This window comes from Aythya ferina, assembly GCF_964211825.1.
Source record: "Aythya ferina genome assembly, chromosome: 20".
In the NCBI taxonomy this organism is placed as follows: domain Eukaryota; kingdom Metazoa; phylum Chordata; class Aves; order Anseriformes; family Anatidae; genus Aythya; species Aythya ferina.
Window position 1 is genome coordinate 5,728,033 of NC_140318.1, and position 21,441 is coordinate 5,749,473.

Genomic DNA, 21,441 nt, shown 5'->3' on the forward strand with positions numbered 1-21,441 from the left:
TGCTGTGGCTCTGGACTTAGAGAGCTTCACTGCTGAAATAGTCCCATTTCTTTAAATAACTTTATGGAGCTTTTCAGCCTTTTTTACAGTCCAGAAGAACTTTACAAGTGTGAGATGTGGCCGTACTTCTTCACCAGCGTGGAGCAGTTGCTGTATTACACCTGGAGGCATTTCCCTGTGGATTCAGCACTGCGTGGCATAGCAGATTGAGTATAGCTGTGTTTGGGGGGGCTTCGCTTGCCCTCCTGTCCTGCAGCACTCCCTGCATCTTGCTGCTGCTGCTCTCTTTACCCTGGCTGAGGTTGTGTTTCTGTACCCCACGGGGAGCATCGGTGCTGGCATCAGCTCTGCCTCAACATTGCTGGCACGCTGGTGGTCTGGGGGTCCAGGTTATAGCAAAATTCCTTGCACTTGGTGTTAAAGCAAAGCTCCTGGAGGCTGCAGTGCATCAACCCCTGCAGCAGGAAGGCACAGCACTGCCCTGTGCTCTGTGGGGTTGGGGGAAAAGATGATGGGGGGAGAAGGAGAGTGCAGGGGAAGCTCTGCCCGTGCTCCTCGAGAAAAAAAAATAAGTCGAAAAACATGGTTAGATGCCACGAAGTAGGTGGCAGTGCCTTAACCGTATGCGTGTTGTACAGGCCACTGGGGCCTCTTCCATCCTTATCAAGGGGAGTGCTAACCTTCTCTCCTTTCATACAACACGGCCTTCGGCTCCACGTCGCGGCTATTTAAACCTCCATCGTGTAATCCACCTCAACCACAAGGCGAGGAAAACTTTTTTGTTTCTTTCTTCACCTTTCGGACTTCCCTATTTAATCCTCATGAGAAAAACTTAATTCTGGCCCGTCTGTGTTTTTAGAGCCCCGAAAACCCCGAAAAAACGCCGCATACCGCCTCTTTTCCCAGCCTACTTAATATATTCATCGCCTCCAACCAATCAGAGAGCAGACACGGAGCCTCTCCGCCTGCCCCCTGCCGGCAGCCCGGCTTCCGCGGCGCTAATGGCGGCGGGGCGGCTCCGGGGACTGCAGGTTCGAATCCCGCCTGGGGCTGTGCACCAGGCGACCCCAACCCAGCTTTTGGGAAGGGCCAAAGGGGGCGAGGGTTGGGGTGCAGGGCCCGGGGCTGTGCCCAGCGCTGCTGCTCGGCCCCGCCGCTGCCCTAACAGCCCTACAGCAGGACGTGCCAGCAAACCCCCTTAATCTGCGTGGGGTTGAGCCGTCCTGTTGGGCATCACAACGGTTTAAGCGAGAACATGAATGTTCCGGGGGATTTACCCATCAAATCTTTCTCAGGCAGGGGAGGATGGCCGCTTCCTAACCCATTCCCGGTGCCTGACAAATCTCTGAATTGCAGCAGAGCCAAGGGCACGCGGAAAGAACCGTATGCTGCTTCCAGATGCAGAAGAAGGCTATAAGAGGAGGCTTTTGTTTTATGTTTTCTGTTTTTTTTTTTTTTTTTTTGTTTTATGTTTTTTGCTTTATTCCCGTAGAAGTCTTTGCCTCCTGCATCCCAAAGGAACAGAAAACCAAACGAGCGAATCTGGCTAACCCAGCCTCAGCACCACCACCACCAGCTGAGGTTACCAGCCTGGCTTCTTCCTCCGAGCCCTCCAACGACCCCATTCCCTGCCTGGGGACCAGCCGTGGATCCCCATCGTCCTATTTCCCCCACCACAACGCAGGGCACGTCTCCCCACCCCTTGCAACGCCACGTGCTGGCCCTCAGCCCCTCTGGCTCTGGCTCGGTGCCCTGCAAGGACTGCGTCGGAGCCGCCAGCTTTGCTGGATGAGGCCGCAGAGCCAGGTGCTGTGCCTGGGGCTGTGCACGGCCCCAAACCCACCAGCTGCACGGGGCTGCTGCATCGCTTCAGCATCACTTCGGCATCGCTTCATCAGAGCCCGGGCTGCTCCTTGCACGCGAGCAGCCTCCCCTGCCAGACACCGATGAGTTTATTAAGGGATTAAAAGTTAGCCTCCCCTCCTTATTGAATGCTCTGATTTATGCGAGCGGTTAAATCAATCCCATTTCCTGCGTTTTATCCCTTCTCCCCTAGGCTTTCAGGCTTGTGCTGTGTGAGACATTTGCTATAATCACATTGTTTTGAGGCAAGCGAGACACTGTGGGTGGTTTAAGTGATTTGAATAAATGAGCCGCGTTACTCAGGCACTTCTCCCAGGTGCTAATTGCCCCTCCTGAGCTGTGGGTGCCCATACCTGAACAAGTCAGTGCTGCCTCCCTGTGAAATATTAATGAGCGTGCTGGCTAACAAAGATGCTGTAGAGATGGGGTCCGAGCACCTGGCTGGCTGGGGGCTTTTTTTGGCAGCAGAGGTGCTCCCATGGGGCTGGGGTCCTGCCACCAGCCTGGGCTGGGCTGCCCCAGGCAGGGATTTCCAGGTGCTAGCAGAAGGTTGCTGGATGCACTGCATAAGCAGCTTATTTTGTCATTTTAATTTTTTAATCTCATGCATTCGGTTGTGCTCTCTTATTAGTAAGCATTAGCTCTCTAAGTCCCATTAGCTCCGCTCAGAGCTGGGGTTTTGCTCGTGGGGGAGCCAGCGGAGGTCTGGGGGCCTGATCCTGCATCCAGTGACGTCCGTGAGGCCCCACGTGGCTGTGAGGCTGATCCTGGCCCTGTAGGGCCATCAGGGCTCTGTGTGATCCGCTGCTGCACCCACAGGCCCTACCCCAACCCTGAGCAGCCCTGGTGATGCTCCCCCCCCCAGAGCTGATGCAAGCCCAGCCTTGGCCCCATTTGTCTCCTTGCTGCCCTAATGAGGAAACGATTTTCTTGTGTGCAAATGCGTAGGGTACATCCAGACCCACCTCTGCCTCCATCAGGTTTTCCCTTTAACCCCAACAGCCACCCCCAGGGCTGTACTTTATTACAGAATCCCGAGCGTTGGGTTTAAAATTAGTTGACGGCTTCTCTTTAATAAAAATATTCCTTCCCTCTTTAAATAGCACAATATGTCACACAAAGCCAGTGGGTCTGCTTGTGAAGATGAGGCAGCTCAGAAAGGAGAAAGAGAGAGAGAAAAAAAAAAGTAAAAACACATCTCCCCAAACCCCTTCTGCCTAATCCAACTGAATTAGAGGATTTTGAAGTGGATTTAAAACTAAATCTTGATTAGGGAGAATTTCTCTCCAAGAGCTGCTGCACGGCAGTATTAATGGGAAGCGATCGTGGACAGAGGAAATAGGACAGAAATAACCGAGGGTAGCACATATGCACTCACGTCTGTGCATGAACTGAAAGAATCTGAGAATTTCTCGGGAGGAAAAGGGAGAAATTAAGCATTGACAGAACAAGACTCAGCGCCACGGGGCCAGCTCTGCTACGCCAACCGCATCTCCCTGCCTTCATTCGGCGGAGGGCTTTGTAGGAGAAAATCCAGGAGAAAAGTGAGGCCGGGGAAAGCAGGGAGGAGAGGCAGTCTGTGCCCGCTCCCCACCAGCTGGGGTTCATCCTCTGAGCCCCGGGGGGGCTGTGGGGCCGACCCCCCCATGCTCTCGAGACACATGCCTGGAGGTGCCCAGGGGATCCTCTCGCTGCTGACCGTGGTGTTCGTCCTCCCGGAGGGTAAGTGCTGATGTCCCCAGGGTGTGGGGTGTCCCCTGTGCGCTGTGGTCCTTCACATCCTCCCCAGCCCCGGGTTGCTAAAGTGTGATTTGTTCTCAGGATGAATCTGGGGGTATTCCTGCCCCAAGCGGTGTAGCTGCATGTTGCCTTGTTGGCAGTTTTAGGAAAAATGGTCACATTTTGTATTAAGTGAGGGCATGTGGGTAAGAAGCGTGGGCCAGGAGCCAGGATCTTTGGGGGCTCCCCTTCCTCAGTGACCTCCTTGCTGGGCCCAGGGGTGCGGGGATGCTCGCACAGCGCCCCAAAAGGGTTTGGGAGCAAATGAACAAGGGACAGGGAAGGGCTCCAGGACATAATTAAGAGGCAGGGGGAAGGCAACAGCCAGAGGAAGCCTGCAGCGTGATTTCTGTTGCTGCGGTTAATAAATGTGTCTCAGGTACTGTGTTTGCCTTAAGCCCTGTGAATGATGTAGCTGAATATCCTCTGAATGCCTTTTATTTTGCTTTAAAGAACTTGAAAAATGACTTAATTCCCACTCTGCTTTGGGGAGAGCCGTTCTCAGACACAGCCACTGACCCTGCAGGGAAGGACCGAGCCGTCGCCAGCACAAGCAGGGCTCTGGGGGGGACAAAGCACTGCCAGTGCTGCGGGCTCACGGACATTTGCTCTCAGCCACTCTGACTCTTTCTCTTCTGATTCTGGGTTATTTTACCTCCCTTGTAGATCCTGTGTTAAAAGCAGGGAGAAAACCAAACCAAAAATTAAATGATTCCTCCAGTGTGAGCGACTGGCACTGGCACGGTTGAAACTGGAGGATTTTGGAGAAACAGGCAAAAGCTGTTTCTGAGAGCGGCTGAGCCCAGGCTCGGTGGTGTCTGTGGTTTGGAGGTTTCACTTACTCTTTACAAACCTTGTTTCAAAGCTGCCTTGTTCCTGTGATTTGATCCCAGCTCAAATCTCCGGCTAATCTTTGATTTCGCACTGACCTCTAGCGGGAGCTGGTTCTGCGTTTTGGGGCCCAGTGGGTGAACAAGCGGCGGGCAGATTTGGTTTCTGACTCAGTGCTGAACGCAACCTGGCGAGGCAGCGAGTGCTGCAAATCCTTCCGTGGAGAACAGCTAGGAAGGAGTTGAAGCATTTTCCCCTGGAAAAAAAATAAATAAATAACAACCAGCTGTGTTTTCATATGCTCTCCTTTAGCATCCGGGCTCCAGTGTTACGGCTGCAACATCATCGTTGGCACCAAGTACGTGGACATGGGGTGCTCGAACCCCGAGGTGATCACCTGCTCCCACTCCCACCAGGGCTTCAAACACCGGTTCTGCATTAAGACAGAGAGCGGTGAGTTCTGCCCGCCTGCCTGCCCAAAGCGAACCCCGAAGCCTCGCAGCCTCTGTCCCTGATGCCCCGCGCTCTGCTTGCTTTGCAGTGGTCCTGGGCAGCCTGCTGACCAGCGGCTGTGCCACCTCTCGTCACTGCCAGCAGCAGGAGCTGCCGGGGGTCCGCATCCACTGCTGCGACACCGATCTCTGCAATGGCTCCCCCCGGCTCGCTGGTGGCCGCCTGCTGCTTCCCTGCCTCCTGGCAGCCCTGCTCGTCTCTTGAACCCCCCCCCAAAGGGTCTGGGATGGGGGTCTCTGAGCTTCAGAGGGGGGAAGTGCGCCCATCTCTGCTCCTGCGCAGCGCCCTCCTCGCCCCTCTCCTCAATAAAAGCCGATGAATGTTTTGCCCTGCAGAGAATGTTTGCCCTGGAGATGGGGCTGCTTCTTGGGAGGGAGGTGGGCAGGGGGTATTGGGGTTGGGACCCCCCCTGCAGCCCCAGCACAAGGACATGGAGCTGTTGGAGGGGGTCCTGAGGAGGCCGGGGGGGTGCTGAGGGGCTGGAGGGAGGCTGGGGGTGTGAAGAAGATGATGCTCTGGGGGGGGAGGGCTTATAGCAGCCTGGCTGTCCCTAAAAGGGGCTGCAGGACAGCTGGGGAGGGTCTCTGTGTCAGTGATAGGACAAAGGGGAATGGCTTTAAGCTAAAAGAAGGGAGATTTAGGTCAGATATGAGGAAGAAATTCACTACGAGGGAGGTCAGGCCCAGGCTGCTCCGAGGAGCCATCCTGGCTCCATCCCTGCTGCCCCAACCCTGGACCGGGCTGGGGGGACTTTGAGCAGCCTGGGCTGAGGGCAGGGGTCGTGCCCAAGATAGGGGGGGCTCTGAGGGCCCCCCCAGGCCGAAGCAGGCCTCGGCTCTGCGGCTCCATCACACCCCACCAGGGGGCACCCGGGGGCCGCCAGCCGGGGTTTTTTTGGGGTAGGGGGGTCGAGGAGCTGGGGCAGCCCCCCCATAAAACCAGGCTGCCCCCGGGGCTGCCCGGCAGAGCTCAACCCCCCCCCCCTCGACCCCAAGGAAAGGCTGCAGGGAGCTAAAGCAGCCCCAAAGCAATGGGGGATGAGGGGATGGAGCCCTAGGATAGCCCCTCGGGGGGACATGGGGGTGGTGATGGGGGGGAGCGGGGTGTCCCAAAGAGGCACAAGCCCATCAGATGTTGTCTTGACCAAAAAAGCCCCAAAAGCGGGGACAAAAATCTGCCCCCCCCCCTCGTGGAGCTGGACCGAAGGGGCTCCGTCAAGGTCATGGTGCTGGGAATTAAGCGCTGGTGCCTCGGGATCCAGCCTTGTGCTTTTATCACCAGGGAAACAGCAGAAAGCTCGCCCGTGAGGCCTGGAAGAAATGTTTTTATTCTAAACTTTTTTTTTTTTTTCTTCCGATAGAGAAAAAAAAAATATTTCAAAAGGCATTTTCCATGCAGAACATCAGCTTTTGATGACATTTTTTTTCCGATGCGTGTCAGAAAACAAGTCTAAACTCTACTAAAAATATTATCTGAGGCATCTTCCCAGCAGAATCACCTTGGGGCTGATACAAGACATTTTCAGATTCTGAAGATTAACAAAAAAAAGAGGGAATTGGAAAACAAATCCTGCCACAATGACACGAACGGCAGCGATAACCAATTCCTCTCCTTTCCCTTTACAATATTCCTTACGGATTTGGGGGGAGCAAGGAACCTTTCCTTGGCAGCTGGAGGTATTCTCGCTCCTGGGTATTTATCAGCCCGGATCAGTGCTGAGCTCCTGCAATCAAACCTTGGTGCCTTCAGCCAGCTCCGATAGAAATTCCCATTTCTTGGCTGGGACTGGGGATGAGCTGCTGGTGGAGGGGACAGAGTTGGTGGCCGGGGGTCCCGGTGTGGCGCAGGCCACCTTGCTGGCTAGCAGTGGCTCGAGGCAAGGAGCCACCTCCGTCCCCTCTGCCGTGGTCCCCTGCCGCCTGCCCGCCTCCAGATGGTGATGCTGCTGGCCCCGCTCTGCCCCCCTTGCCCGGCTTGAGTCATCCATCTTGCACTGTGTAAGAGGCCTGTTGCAATTAAGTAGGCTGAAGTGCTCCTGAACTCTTTAACCTTTGCCCTGGGATTGCTCCTTTTGCCCCAGGGCTGTGGATCAGCTCCATTGCACTCTCCAAACAGCGCCTGCTACTTAGCTGACATTTCTTTCTCCTGCTGGATCCTATTAGCACCCTGAGGTTGAAAATGCTACTTTGGAGTGTTGTAAGGAATGTGATTTATACTGGAAAGTAGCGGCAATCTATCTTTCCCTATACACACACTACACGTGAGGCTGGAGAGCTAAATCCACATCGCCTGAACAAACAGCAACTCGGGTAATTGTTGAGGAGGCTTCGGACACCTCGCAGGAAGGGCAGGCATGGAGCCGGGCTCAGGGCAGGCAGCTGACAGCGGGGCTGGCTGGAAAAATGCCTCTCATGCGGTCCTGTGCCTGTACCCCTGCAAAAAGCTGGTGCCAAAAGTGCTGCAGGCAGGGCCAGGAGCGGGGCTGTGGGCAAAGGTGCTGGGTCCTGCAGTGCATTTCTCTGCCCTGTGCCCTGCCCGTTGGCCTCGTGTCCAGGGGAGAGCAGAGTTGGGCAGAATTTGCACTGGTTTGCCTGCGTGCGAGTACGTATCACCGAGAACGCAAAGCGCACAGGAGGCAGATGAAAATAAGAATTGAATGGTGCCTGAAGGAGGGCTGATTAGCCTTTATCAGATATGACACACTAACCACCGAGGCTCCTGGCTGGAATACCGGGCTAAAATCTCCGCAGTGTCAAATTTCATCCTCCTAAGCAAAGAGACACTTTCCATAGTGTTTGTGTGAATCTTCTGGATAAGCCCCGGAGACTGAAACCATCTCGGCTTCATGTGGGCATTAAAAGTCCCACCCACGTGTTTAAAAAAAGCCCCAAACCCAGAAACGCAAAAGCTGACATTTACTCGAAAATGTCTTCTTCCTGCATCGCTGCATGGCATCCCGTGCGATCGGCGTCTCCTCCCTCCTCGCTGGAGCTGGCTGCCCCCGAGCAGCGCCGCGGGCATCCCCGAGGGCTTGCACACCAAAAGCGCAGCTGGGAGCCAAGAGGGGGCTTTGCACACGCAGAAGTGTGCGCACAAACAGACGCACGGACACGGGCACCGTGCTTTCCGGGAGAAAAACCGACAACGAAAAAACCCCTAAGCAGCCTCTGTGTCAAAAGCCCTTTTATAAAAGCCTCAGTAGCTAAAGAATTGCCATTGTTTCAGTCTCCAGTGAGTGCTAGTCTTAAAATATTTCCAGCTCAGAGCAGGCTTTGACATTCTGCCCAGACCCAGGAGAGGGAACAAACATGAGTTCAAAAATGTTTCTGCAAGGCACGGAGCCTTCTTTTTGGAGAACCCTGCTCAGCATCTCGCTTCTTGTGGCTGCGTGTCCCCCTCCCACAACCCCTGGCAGGGGGAACACCCCCAAAAGCACCCCAAAAATGGGGAGGTGATGGCTGCTTGGGGCCCTCAGCAGTGCAGGAAGAGCTGGCCTGGATTTCATGCTGGGGTTTGTTTTCATGCTCATCGCTTTGTCCTTGTGAACAGCAAAACCATATTTTTCCCCAGCAATGCAGAACTCTGGGCTGTGCCTCTTGTTTTGTTGCTGATGGGTTTCACCAGTGGTGCACCGGGCAGCTCCGTGGTGCTTGCCCAGCTCCACGGTACTGGGGCAGACAGGCGAGAGCTGCTGCAGAGAGGGGGGAGCCCGAGCATTCAGCACTAATCCCCTCAGCCTTTTTCTGTGTTCACCAACGATCCTGGGCATGCTGCAGAGCCAATTTGGGGGCTGGAAGCTCTCCATGCTGCCTGCAGGAAGGGGACGTGAGGGACAGACCATGGCACACGTGTCCAGCGTGCCGGCTCCTCAGGGTGCTGGGGGTGGGAGCTGGGGCGGGAGGACCTCGGGACAAGGCAGCCCCCAGGGCTTGGCACGCTGGGGAGCTGCAGCAAGCTCCTTGGCCAGCGGTCCCAGTTTCTCACCCTTTCCCTTTCCATGCTCTGAAAAGAGGAGGAGAGGAGCCCAGATGTACATTGCTGGCTTGGCTACCCTTCTGCAAACTGAGGTCTTCCCCACCTTCTCACAAAGCGATTTTTTTGGCAGAAAGGTGCAGAAAAACCTCTGGATGTCTGTAGGAAAGACGAAACGAGCTGGCTGCCCCAGCGACAGAAACCACAGCCGGGCAGCAGCCTTCCCCAGCACCCAAAGAAAAGCCTCCAGCAGCCCTCCGAGCCCCAGCAGGGGCAGCACGGGGCCGTGCGTGGTGCCGGTGGCTCAGGACCGTGGTGCTGGGATCCTGCACACTGGGGGCTCTGGTGAGCTTGTTGGGGCTGCGAACACTCGGCACGCTGGGTGAAGGGCAGTGTTTACCCAGGAACAATGTGGGGTTAAAATTTAATAAGCCCTTGTGCAACTCTTTGTAGAGCAGCAGCGAGGACAAATAAACATCTCTTAAAATACAGTCAGTACTCCGGCTCGCTGTTTAATTCATCCTCGGGAAATGCGTGTTGTTTATAGCCACTCACTTCAGGAGCTAGGAACAGCAGGGGGTTGATCCACTCCAAATTTCAGGCAAAATAATGCGATCCTCACTCTTCTCTTGTTTGTTCCTAGGAGAGAACACAAGGTCAAGTCTGCTCTAAACTACCGAGTCTCTTTTATTTGAGAAAGTTTCTTCTCTGCTTTCTCCCTCTCCCCCTTTTGCCCTGCTTGCAAGCCCTGGGGGAGTCCAAGTTTCCCGAGGATTTCGGTTTCCTCCTTGAGTCATGAAAACTTCTGGAGGGAAGCAGAGATGCGTGGCCAAACCCTGAGGCTCCCAAGGTCGAGGGTTAGGAAGTCGCTCTCTTATCTGCTCCCCTCCCATGCAGAGATGAGCAGGGGAACAGCCCAGTGTGGGAAATCTCCCTCCCCCAGGGCTGCTGGGGGATGCTGAAGTGCTGAGAAATCCCCCTTCTCCGGGAGCTGGTTCAGCCCTTTCCAGATCACGAAGCCGAGAGGGAGCGATGCCAGCCGTACCGACGGAGAGCCGCGAATTGGGTCACGCTGCCCATTCCCCTCCCAGCACGGAGCTCTTCTCATGCAAAGCCAAACAGGGGGAGCATTGCTAAAGGGCGATGCGCAGGGCAAAATGTCTGCGCTGGCCCAGGAGCTGCAAATGTGCTGGCTGGGCTCGAACGAGCCCAAAGCCTCAAAGAAATGTCTGGATCCTCTAGGAAGAGAGCCAAGGCTGCCCTCTGCCAAGGGCAGGGCATCAGGGGGGTCAGACGGGGGGAGAAAGGGGGACCCTTGTTCATTTTAACAACGTCGTGGCAGCCGTGGGGCCAGCTCTGTCTGCCTGACCTACATAGGCGAAGCAGAGCTCCCTGCACACAATCGATCCATTGGCAGCACACAAAGACAGAGCGAGTGTTGGTGGCCGGGCACCCCGCAGCCCCAGCACCCTGCCCCTGCCCTCCGTAACCAGCAGCACACAGCACCCACGGCCGCGTGTTTGGGGATATTCTCCAATGGCAGGCTTTGGTTTCCTTGCAGCTGGCTTCTGGTAGCATTTGTCCATGCCCCTGGGACGCCTCGAAGTAATGCACACGAGGTTTTGGGCTGCTATTAATTTGGAAGGTGTGCTCTCTGGCTCAGAAGTGAGATCCCCATTTCCTTGCAGGGCCTGCTAATAGATCACCAGTGGATTTGAGTGTCCTTCCTGCCCAGTTATCTGATTATCCAGCCTGCCAACACACCCTCAATGCTTTTCCTTTGGCTCTGTTGTTTTAGCATCTTACACCCTGGGGCCAGTCCTGCTGACCTCACGGGTTCTGCTGCAGAGGATGGAGATTTCTGTCCTGGTCTGCTCTTTTCTGCCCCTCAGTGAAGGGCAGCGGTGCCTTTGGGACAAAAGCCTGGTCTTCAGGGTGTCGGAGTCATGTCCCTCCTCTTCAATAATATCCTCTCTATTAGACCCATATCCGTGCGACCTCCACGGAGCAGCAGACCTCACCCCCGCCAGCAATTACCGAACTCATTAAACCCAGCAAACCAAACCGCGGTGCAGAAGAAGGAATAAAATAAGGCAAGTCAAAAGGTGGGCAGAGTCTGGCGTTGCCTCTTCCCGGTGGCTACGGGCAATGCATCTGCGTTGCTTTGTTCCCAGGCGAGCGCCGTGCCAAGTATCAGCTTTCCACGGCAGAAATGAATCACAGCAAATTGCTCACCGAGCCTCCGCAGCCGGCAAACACCAACTGCTTAGGTACAAAGGGAAAGCGCTGCTGGCCCCCGCTCCTGCCGTCTGAGTACAAGGCTGCTAATTAGTAAATAAGGGATAATCCGATCAATTAAATGCTCAGCCTGGGGGCTGGAGCGGAGGGCACAGCCCTGCCGGTGAGGCGGAGGGGAAGGGGCGGCCGTGCAGCGCTGGGGTGCGCAGAGCAGGTCGGGGTGCATGGGGCAGATTTGGAGCATGGGGCAGATTTGGAGCACGGGGCAGGTTGGGGTGCACGAGGGCTGGTGGAGGCTGCTGTGGGTCCCTGCAATGGGCTCTTCATGGAGGTGCAGCTGGTGCAGGCTTGCACCAATGCCCGGCATGGCTGGGAGCATGCTGCAGAAACCCACACGGTTTTGGCAGCTTTTAGCATCTGGCACAGCACGGGACAACATGCAGGAAGTCTGGTGACACTCAGCAGGCGGGCAGTGGTCAGGGTAAGCCCTGGGAGCTGGGAGTATTTTGGTACCAGGGCACGAGGGAATGCCCTGTGGGAAGGAGAAGTGCTGGTACCAGGGTACTGACCGGGTGACAGGGCAAGGAGCAGCAGAAAGCAAAGCACGTGGGTGCAGAGGGATGCCGGGCAAGCACCTGCAGGCTGTGCTGACGGAGCCTCAAAACCAAACAAGTGCTGCCCCTGGCTGAGCAGTTTTCCCTGTCTGGCGAGCGTGCAGTTCATTAGGATGCAGTGAATTTGGCAGCTCCTGTGGCCCATGCCCCGGAGATGCTGCAGGGTCTCCTCCCCATCAGGCAGGAGCGGTGCTGGGCTTGTTCATGTGAGACAGCGAGCTTTGGCTGCCCTGAGTGCAGGGCAAGCTCCGTCCCTCCTCTGTCTTTCCCTCTGGGGATGTGAGGGCTGGAGTTTGTCCTCAGCCAGGCCACCCCGTACCCCATCCAGCGTCACCGCAGTGGGGAGGCCGTCACCAAGGGGTCTGGCACCGAGAGCTCCCCTTTGCTTCTTGGTCAGCGAGCAAAGGGTGAGCTGCAGGGATAGCTGCCTACCTCCAGGCTTGAAACTTCAGCCTCAGGAGAGCAGCAAAAGGAAATTGAGCTCTCCACGACAGCAAACTGGGCTCGCCCTGAGACCTGGACCCTCTCCGGTGCTGTCCCTGTGTCCCCCACCCTGGGCAGCCCCCTGTGCCCCAGCAGAGCCCCACATCCCTCGCTGCTGCTCCGCCGCCAGCCTCGGCGCTCCTGAAGCATTCCCCACGAGCACCGCTTTCAATTACGTGTTTTGCAAAAGTCATTAAAGAGAATTCCCCGTGAAATTATTTTTATTTCCCTCCTCTCCTCCCCGCCTCCCCACCCCTCCACCTCCTTCCGAACTAATGAGATTAATTGAAAACTGCAAACATTTTCCGAGGGCCCAAGGCAAATGCAATGGCAAATCCCTGTACCTCTCCTCCTGTCTCCCCACCTCCTGCTCCCCGTTCCGAGCAGCCCCCCCCCGAGGAGGCGCTGCGCTTTGCAGCCTCAGAAGGTGCTCACATTTTGAAACCTTTGATTTTTTTTTTATTTTTTTTTATTTATTTATTTTTAATCCTTCTCTGAGGAAGGGAAGAGAAAGCGCCTGAGGAATGAGAGCTGTCAGATGCAATAATGTGAAATCTCACTTCGGGCTGGCACGCAGAGGGGGGGGTCTCTGCGGCGCGGTGCCTTTCCCGGGGAAGTTGAAAAGGGGAAGCGGGGAGGAATATTAGCAAAGTTATTCGGCTCGCTCTCGGCCCCGCAGGTAGGAAAAGAAAAATAAAATCCCCCAAACCCAATAACCTGCAAACCAAACCCGACAATAGCCCTATTCACCTAGCAGGCTTTTATCCACTCGGAGTGTTTGATGCCTCCCATCTCGGCGCTCGGTTAATCAATAGAACAAATCTCCAGCGCCGCACCTCTGCCGGCCCCCACGGGCTCCTCCGAGATTGATTAAAGCAAACATCCATTTTCAGGGCTGCATGCCTCTGAAAACAACGCACTTTTTCAGGCTGCCTTGCTACAGTGCGCTCAGGATAAATAAAGGAGAGGGAACAATACGGGAGATTTGTTACTTGCTGGAGCAACTGCTCGGCATCACATTTCCTCCGGTACTGCTTTAAGTGGGGAGAAGAAAAAAACGTGAGTAAAACCCCCCAGACCTGCTGAATTATGTGGGGTGGTGCTTTCGTGCATGGGTATATCCATGAATTCTGGTGAGGTGGATGAAAAACATGGCTTTGGAGTTGGAGAAAAAAATTATTTTCATGGAAAACACCCCAAAACCCAGTTTGTGCAAACGCAGAGGCATACACTAACGATGGGAGAGATAATTAAGGCTGCAAAATGGACTCCCTCATTTGTCATGCTGACTTTAACCGCACTTAAAGCTCTAAAGAAAGCAGCAGAGGGGGTGGTGTGCTGCCAGCCCCTCGGCTTGCAGGGACACGGGTGGGTTTGGGCAGGACTGCGGGGAAGAGATGCTGTGAGATGCCCAAGGAGGTGCTGAAATCCTGGGCTGGCCAGCAGCAAACCGCTCACACAGGGACCCCCTTGCTGTCTCCTGAGGTTGTCTGTAGGGTGGGGGGCCCTCTGTGCTGCTCAGCCTGGGGTTGGGGTTCAAAGGAAAAGCCTTTGTAGGGTTTGGAGAGAGCTCGAGTCCAACAAGCAGGCTTGACCTGGCAGCTGCATGGCCACGGCGTCGTGGCAGGACTTCCTGACCCGTTCTTTCCATTTTTTTCCCCAAACCCCCAGCGAGGGATTTCTCCGGGCAGTGGCACACACCCGTGCTGCTGGGCTGCTGCTCCCTGCAGATGCTCCCAGCCACATCGGGGACCACGAGGCCGCCCAAACCCTGCCTGGGGCTGCCTTTGGCCGCAGCCTGCCAAGTGCTGTGCCTCTCCTGCTGCTGTCAGGCTGCCACCGCGTCCCCAAAACTTGTCTCTGCGGAGGGTGAGCCCTGCCTGTAGCAGCACAAAGTCCTCCCCTAGCTTGCAGCCACGGGCAGGGGTGCGCTGCCCTGCTGCAGACCCCACAGCCAGGCCAAAAGGGACCTCCAGCCCCTCCGCCGAGCCGAAGAGCTCCAGTTTATTAAAGATACATTCCTAGGCTAATAAAAGACGTGTTGTCTGGTGGCGGGCGGGCTGCAGGATGTTATGGTTGGAATGTTCCTTGGCCCGGGTGTAATTAAAAAACCCACCAGCTGTGGGTCTGCGAGGAGCTATTTTTTTTCTCCCCCAGACAGCCAGACTTGATGTTTTCTGTGATCTCCGTGATGTCACCAGCTCCCCTTTGATGTGTGCAGCCGAGGAACCGCCGGCTCACGACTCCAGGGGGATATTTGTCTGCGCATTGCTCACGAGATGACCTAGAAGGATGGAGAGAAGATTAATTACGGAAAGGAAGAGACCAAGCCCCGCATCCATATTTATTAGTGCATTAGGGTGTAGTGGCCGCTGTGGCAAGCCCAATGCGAAAATAATAGTAGGACAAAGTCACTTCCCCAAAGATTTCAGTGGTGGAACAAAAAGATAGACTGTTTCCCCCATTTTTTTGTGGGGAGGATGGAGACACAGAGCAATAATGGCCTGCCTTAAAATAATAAAGCAGGCTGTCCCACAAGGGGCATGCAATGGAGCCAGGCTTGGAGCAGATCCCTCCTGTGCCCCCTTGGTGGCCTCACGCTTGTACAACACGATGAAACCACAAAGTTTCTGGTGGTTTTCTTTTGCAAGTCCCTCTCTTGGACGGGCTGGTGGCAAGCAGCACCACGGGGATGCTCGGGAGGGCATCCTGGGGGCTGGTGGGGCACAAACCCAACGGGGGCTGAGCCAGCGGCCTCAGGACTTCAGCCCTATCAGTGCAGCAGGATGGGGAGGCCTTCAGGCTGCACGGTGTGAACACAAACCTCCTGAAACCACCTGAAAATGATCCCTGCCTCTTCCCGACACCCTCGCTCCAGCACGCTGAGGACAAAAGCCTCTCCATGGCACAGCTCAGACGCTCCCCTGGGACCCCAGCCTCCTCTCTAGTGACAAAGATTTTCCGGAGACAATAAATTGGGAGCAAAATGGAGTTGCCCATTACAATCACATAAAGGAATGTGTTTTCTGAAGCCCTCACATGTGTCCCCCTTGGGCTTTGGGGTCTGGGCAAGATATCTGGAGCCCACCCCTCTGCCCAGGCCTGGTAGCCCATTGCCTGGGCAGCTTCTGAGCTGTGATTCTGGGTTAGGTGGGAGCCAGCCCCATTAGAGCAGGGTGGGCACGGCGCAGACAGCAGGAACAGTCTGTCCTGTCCCCTGCCTCGCTGGGGCAAATACCGGTCCCTGGCCTGCCGTGAACATTTATGCAGGTATTTACCCTGCAAGCAGCCCAGAACTGGATTAAGATAAGGTGAGCGCTGGGACGATGTGGAAATGCCTGTCAGGCCTACAAAGCTGCAGGGCAAATTAAGCAATCATGTTCCCAGGACATACATAAAAATAAGTAAAAAAACAATATTAATCCATAGCAACAAAAGGCGATAGCATGGCAACAGCAGCAACTGCTGCAAAACAAAACGGTAACAAGAAGAGAGGGGGAAAGGGAAAATAAAGCCCTGCTCTGGCCTGCAGGGTTCCTTAAGGTAAAGTGGGGTGTTTTGTGCCAGGGAGCTGGGCATTACAGCACCTCCTTGGTGCTGGTGCGAGGGGCTGGCAGCCTGCTCCTGCGCACGGGGTGCACGTGGGGCGCACGACGCTTTTGGCTCCCCTGAGCGAAAACACCCCGAGAGCCAAAACCGGGAGAAAGTCGGCATGAAAACAAGGCTCAAACCCTGTTTTGAACTCAGGTGCTGCTCTGCTGCGGGCGCGTAGGAGGAGCGTTATGGAAATAAGCCCTGATGGGCGTTAATTCGGAGCGGTGAGTCAGGCGGGTGCTCGGTGCAGCGCCGATAAGCGCTGCTGCTGCCGCTGCTGCTGCATGCCTGCGGGGGTTACGTAGGCTTTGGCACGGCCGGGCAGGCGCTGGAACAATGTTAGGTGGGTTTGGGATTTGGACGGAGAGAGGGAGCTGTATGGGGAACGCAGATGGAGTTGCATAAAACTGAGTTGCAGGCAATTTGGCTTTATCGGAACCCACACTAAATGGATAGCTGTTAAAAGGAGTGGATTTTCCGTGCTGCGAGAGCCAAAGCAAATACAGTGAGACATAATTAAATGCTCGCCTGCTAAAATAATAATTTTCTTATGAATTGAGAAAGGTAAAGTACAACGAAAGATGGGCCTGATAAAGGAACAATGATTCTCCATTGTGCCTGCTGGAAGTGCGCAGATAAAGAGCACAAATAAAGGCTGATGGGCAGGTAAAGCAGGGCTTTGGTGGGGAAGGGTTTCCACTCTTTCTGTTGTGCAGGCCCCTGTGCCTGCTCATCACAGAGGTGTTAATAAGGCAGATGAAGCCCTCACATGCTGCCCATCGCCACACAAACCTTGAACGCACACTCCAGGCAGCGCTGAGTCCCCAGCGGCACGTGCAAACATTAATGCTTGTCTGGAGGAAAGAGAAGGAAGGGGAGAGATCTGTGAATGACTGCAGTTTTAATTCTGCTCTCACTTGTGGGGACGGGAGGCACCTCGTCTGGTGGGGCTGGGGCCGCTTCCTCTGCTCCGAGAAGCTGTTCAACGGGCCCCTGGGCAGAAAAAACACTGCAGAGGCAAGGAAGCCCTTCCAAATAAGAAGTGAATGGTAAGATCATCATCATACTAAGAACCCCGGGGAGTCGTTTCAGGAGGTAGAGCTGGAAAATAAAGAAGAGAGGTCCCGAGCTGTGCACCTGCAGGAGCTGCTGCTGGGGAGCGCACGCAGCACACCCCGTGCTCCTGGGCACAGCCGAGCGCTCGTGCCCGCCCTGCCAAAAGTGCAGCCCTAGAGGTCAGGCAGACATCGCCTTTGAAAGCCTCTCTATAAATGTTATATTCATTTAGAAAGTAAAGATTAGGGTGGATAGATGGCTTTCACCTTTAAAGGGCATGGGCAGGGAGCAGAGAGGGCTCCTCTCCGGCAGCGCCCCGATGGCAGGACAGTTCCTGCCTCGTGCAGGGGGATCAGGAGCTGGGGATTTTCTGTGTCTCTGGCAGCAGCACATCCTGCAGCCGAGCAAGGGGGATGAGACCTGCCAGGGCCCAACAAGTGAGCACAGTGCTGGTTTTGCCAGGCTGGCATCACGGCCGTGCCGCTGGCGGAGAGCTCCGGGATGCTCTGTTCCTGTCCGGGCTGGGTGCTCCTGCTGCTGCTCCTGCTTCTGCTCTCCCTGGGCTCGTGCAGGCAGCAGAGCCCCAGTGCCGTGTTGTGAAATGTGGGGATTGAGAAACGGCCAGGGGCTTTGCTCCTTTTTCAGCAGTTGGCTTCATCCTGGCACTGCCAGCTCCAGCCAGGGCACTTGACTTCTGGCTCTGGGCACACGTGTTCGGTGCTTTTCCAGTCAATCCTCAGACTATGGGAAAGGGTTAGGTCAAAACCCCTTTTTCCATTATTTTAATCAATGTGATTATTTTTAAAAAGTTTACTTTTCTAGCCTCCTCCAAACAGAGATACTTTTTTTTTCTGTCTCTCAAAAAAAGAGCAGAAAACAAAAGACTGAATTTGGGCCCTAAGTTTTTTTGGCATTGACTCTTTTAGATACATTGAACATTACTTCATGGCTGAAATTACAGAAATAAAGCTGCTAGTAAAATAGAAACTAACAACTTTTGCCCTCTTTGTCTTTCTATGGAAGTCAGGAACGGCTTAGTCTGTACAATAATTACACTGTATGCACAGCAAAAAAAGTTCTTGACTCCTGCCATCTGCAGCCCTTCCCCACCAAAGAAAAAAAAAAAAGTTGGCAATAAATTTAAAACAGTTTTATTTACCTTGAACTACTCAGCCAAGAATGCACATTATTTAGGGACTGGAATAAAAAGCCATTCACTCTAGTTCAATTGGCCATTTAGTTCAATTTGTGTGTGTTACTGCAGGTAATTACTATGGTAATAATGTACTGTAATCTGCGCTGATTTGGAGCTTGTCCTGTTTCTGTATTAATAATAAGTGCCATATATGTACTAATTACCAGTTTGTTACCATGGTTATTTGCGTAGATGCCATGTTAATGATACCCTGGAAACATAAAGCAATCACATTTTTGAATTAAATCTTTGTGGTCTCTTTAGTGCTAAAAGCCCAATTCACATAAAATAATGATGAAGAAAATGAGATCATCGTCGCTGACTTGCCAGCAAGCTGATTAGCCGCACTGCATAAATATACGATTTTACCATACTGAAAAATTAGAGCCTCCAAAACATTTTCCGTGGTTGCTAAGTAACTTCCCGAGGATTACATCACTTACAGGAATACGCGGTGCCAAATCTGTCATGCACACGTATTTATAGAGCACGCGGCGCGGGGAGCGCACGCTCGGCGGAGAGCTCGCCGCTGCTGCCGTAGGTGTAAACTGCTGGCTCGCCGCCGGAGGATGGGGGTAAATGAGCAGGCATTCATCCCTCCCCCTGCTGACAAACTCGCACTCGTCGGAAGGAGCCAGGAGGCAATCCGGAGACGTCTATTTTTTAGGATTATTTAAAGCCAGGAGGGACCTCTGCTATCCCTCCCCTGCAATAATTTCACGCTGCAGGTCCTGCGCTGGGCTGCATCTCTTCTCCCTGTTAAATCGAACCGAGCAGCGTGTTTGGGGGGATGATTTGTTGGAAATGCATCCTGGAAGGGACGGGGCTGCTGGCTACTGCTGCCTCTGGGACCGAGCGAGCGCTGGGGTGCGGAAAATGGTGCACAGCTCATCGGGGTCTCTGCTGCCCCCCTGCTCCCTGGTGCCTGCCCAGCTCTGCCCCTACACTCCAGGGCTGTGCCCAGCCCTGCTGCCACCTCCGTGCAGCACTTCCAGGCTGTGCTGGTGCCAAAATCCTCCCTGGTTTGGCACTGGCTGCTGTCCCAGCCGCGGTGTCGCCGATGTCCCCGCGCTGCAGCCTGGGCTGCAAACAGCCTGCTGTTCCCACACTGCGGCCACCTCGCTGGCCATACTGGATCTGCATTATGAGTAAAAATAGTCTATTGGCAGCAAAAACCTTCCCTTTTCCCTGATCGCGTAGTAAACAATGGGTCCTTCCTACCCTAAAATTAATGGCAATTCTTTAACCAGATGACAGTGGTGCAGAGGCTGGGGAGATCTGGAAGAGCGAAACTACGTGCTGTCCCTGTGCAGGCTGTAATAAAGAACACAGGGAAACCAATAGGTCCCCAACCCTACATTAAAATCTGACCCCTACAGTCAAATCTGAAGCCCCACAGGTGTGGAGCCCTTGTAGGTCCATGGGAGCATTGGGATTGGGATGCTGCAGGGCTTGGGCCAGCCCCAGGCCAGCTGAAGGATGGAGCAGGGCTCAGGGAGGGCAGAGCATTGTGGAGACGCTGCTTTGATCACCTCCCTGGGAGGATTGGCAGCTACTGCATCCCTGCAGAAAGTCCTCAGCAAACCTCTCCATGGATTTGCCAAGCCAAATGCTGACTCAGCCCATGGAGGAGCTGTTCAAGGTGCCCAGCTTTGCCTGGAGAGGTGATGCTGGAGTGTGGGCGCTGGGCGAGTGGAGCTGCTCTGCTTCATCCTCCTCTGCTCGGGCCCAGGGCCAGCACCACGTCCCTCGCCAAGGCTCCTGCACAGCCCCGGCCCGAGCAGCGAGTGCCATGTCATTTGAAAAGCTCCTCAGTGCTCTTTTTTATCTGGTCATTATTTTTTCCACTGAAGCCTGAGATAAGCAAAGCATAAATCAAAGCAGCTCAGGAGCCACTTGGAGCAGGTAAAGGATGGAGAAGATCTTAATCAGCGGATCTGGGCATGAAAAGCCAAAAGAGGGAGAGAGGGGAGGGAGGAAAGGGGGGCGAGGAACAAAGGAAGGGAGCGAAACACCACTTGTTGTTTGTGGGACCAAGACAAATGTTTCCAAAGCCACATTTTCCACATGACTCCCAGCAAAAGCTCCTGGTTTGATTATTAATCGCAGGCCGGCCTCCATCCATCACTCCATCCGCCCGTGCTCCCGAGCTGTTTGATGTGCTGCTACCCTCTGCTCTCACCCTCGTCCAGCAGCTCTGGCAGGGCAAAGCCCAGCAAGTTATTTAAATAAAGAAAAAGCAATCAAATAAATCGGGGAGGAAATAAAATAAAACTATCTGGGGAGCTTCTTTTGTGCTGCTTGGGTACCTGCCTCTGGAGGCTCCTGGAGTGCTGCTGACACCAGGAGCGTCTCCCAAAATGGATGGACTTTGTCTCTTGCCTCATACATCTGTTTAATGACCTCTCCTTGCAGGCACTTGACATGTGATTTATGGGATATAAATTTTACCTCTTCTCTCTGCAGCGTTGCAAGCGCTATGTGCTGAAAGGTGAGAGCACCTCGCCCCGCCGGGCCGCTGTGCCGCGCCGGCTCCCGCGCTCGTCCGCCCGCTCAACTTTCTTCCCCCGGCCCTTCCTTTCAAAAACAAAACAACAAGCCCTTAAAAATGTGTTTTTTCCTCCCTGAAAGCAAACTGCTGCTGACGCAGCCTTTGCAGTTTCAAGGCTGATGGCGCTTTTCAGAAAAAAAAAAAAAAAAAGAAAGAAAACAGCAGCATCCCAGCTGATTTCCTGCAAATAATAAAAAAAATAAATAAATAAGTCCTTAATTCTTTTACTGGCATCTGTAGCCTCTAATTCATAAATTCATCAGGACTTTCCCAGGATGTCAGTTTTGGCAAATGAGCCCTGAGTTGCTTCATGCTAATGGAGCGGTGGGCTGCCTGACCTCAGGAAATAGAGAGGCCAAACATGAAAAAACAGAGCCGGGTTCAAGGCTGGGGCTGTGAACCCCAGATTTGAGGGTGAGGTCAGGAGAGGGTCAGGAAAGCATTGTGTGCGTGTGAGGGAGAGGCGCTGGTTTCTATTTAAAACCTTCCACGGCGCTCGGAGAGACCTCTGGCCATTGTGTGCGGGAGCAGCCCGGCTATTGAGCGGCGTGCCTCGAGGATCCTGGCTGCAGGAACGGGGAGAGATTAGAAACAGCCACACGTACACGCTGCGAGCCAAGCCCTCCCCTACCTTGGAGAGAAGGGGAGCGCGAGCTCTGCCTGGCTCTTTTCAGCGGCTAACGCAGATGGATTTGCTTTGGCATTTAACGGTGATGAATGTGCCAGGTGCTATTCATTAGAAATGATTTGTT

At 54.3% G+C, this 21,441-nt stretch overlaps 1 protein-coding gene across 1 annotated transcript; it reads left to right on the plus strand.

The window, feature by feature from the left end:
* The first annotated feature begins 3,072 nt into the window (after nucleotides 1–3,072).
* LOC311421995 (uncharacterized protein) lies at nucleotides 3,073–5,311 on the plus strand. Its single transcript, XM_084494588.1, has 3 exons — nucleotides 3,073–3,585; nucleotides 4,786–4,926; nucleotides 5,015–5,311. Exons 1-3 carry the CDS (start codon nucleotides 3,510–3,512, stop codon nucleotides 5,188–5,190), a joined length of 393 nt encoding a protein of 130 aa, XP_084350714.1. The 5' UTR covers nucleotides 3,073–3,509; the 3' UTR covers nucleotides 5,191–5,311.
* The last annotated feature ends 16,130 nt before the right edge of the window (nucleotides 5,312–21,441 follow it).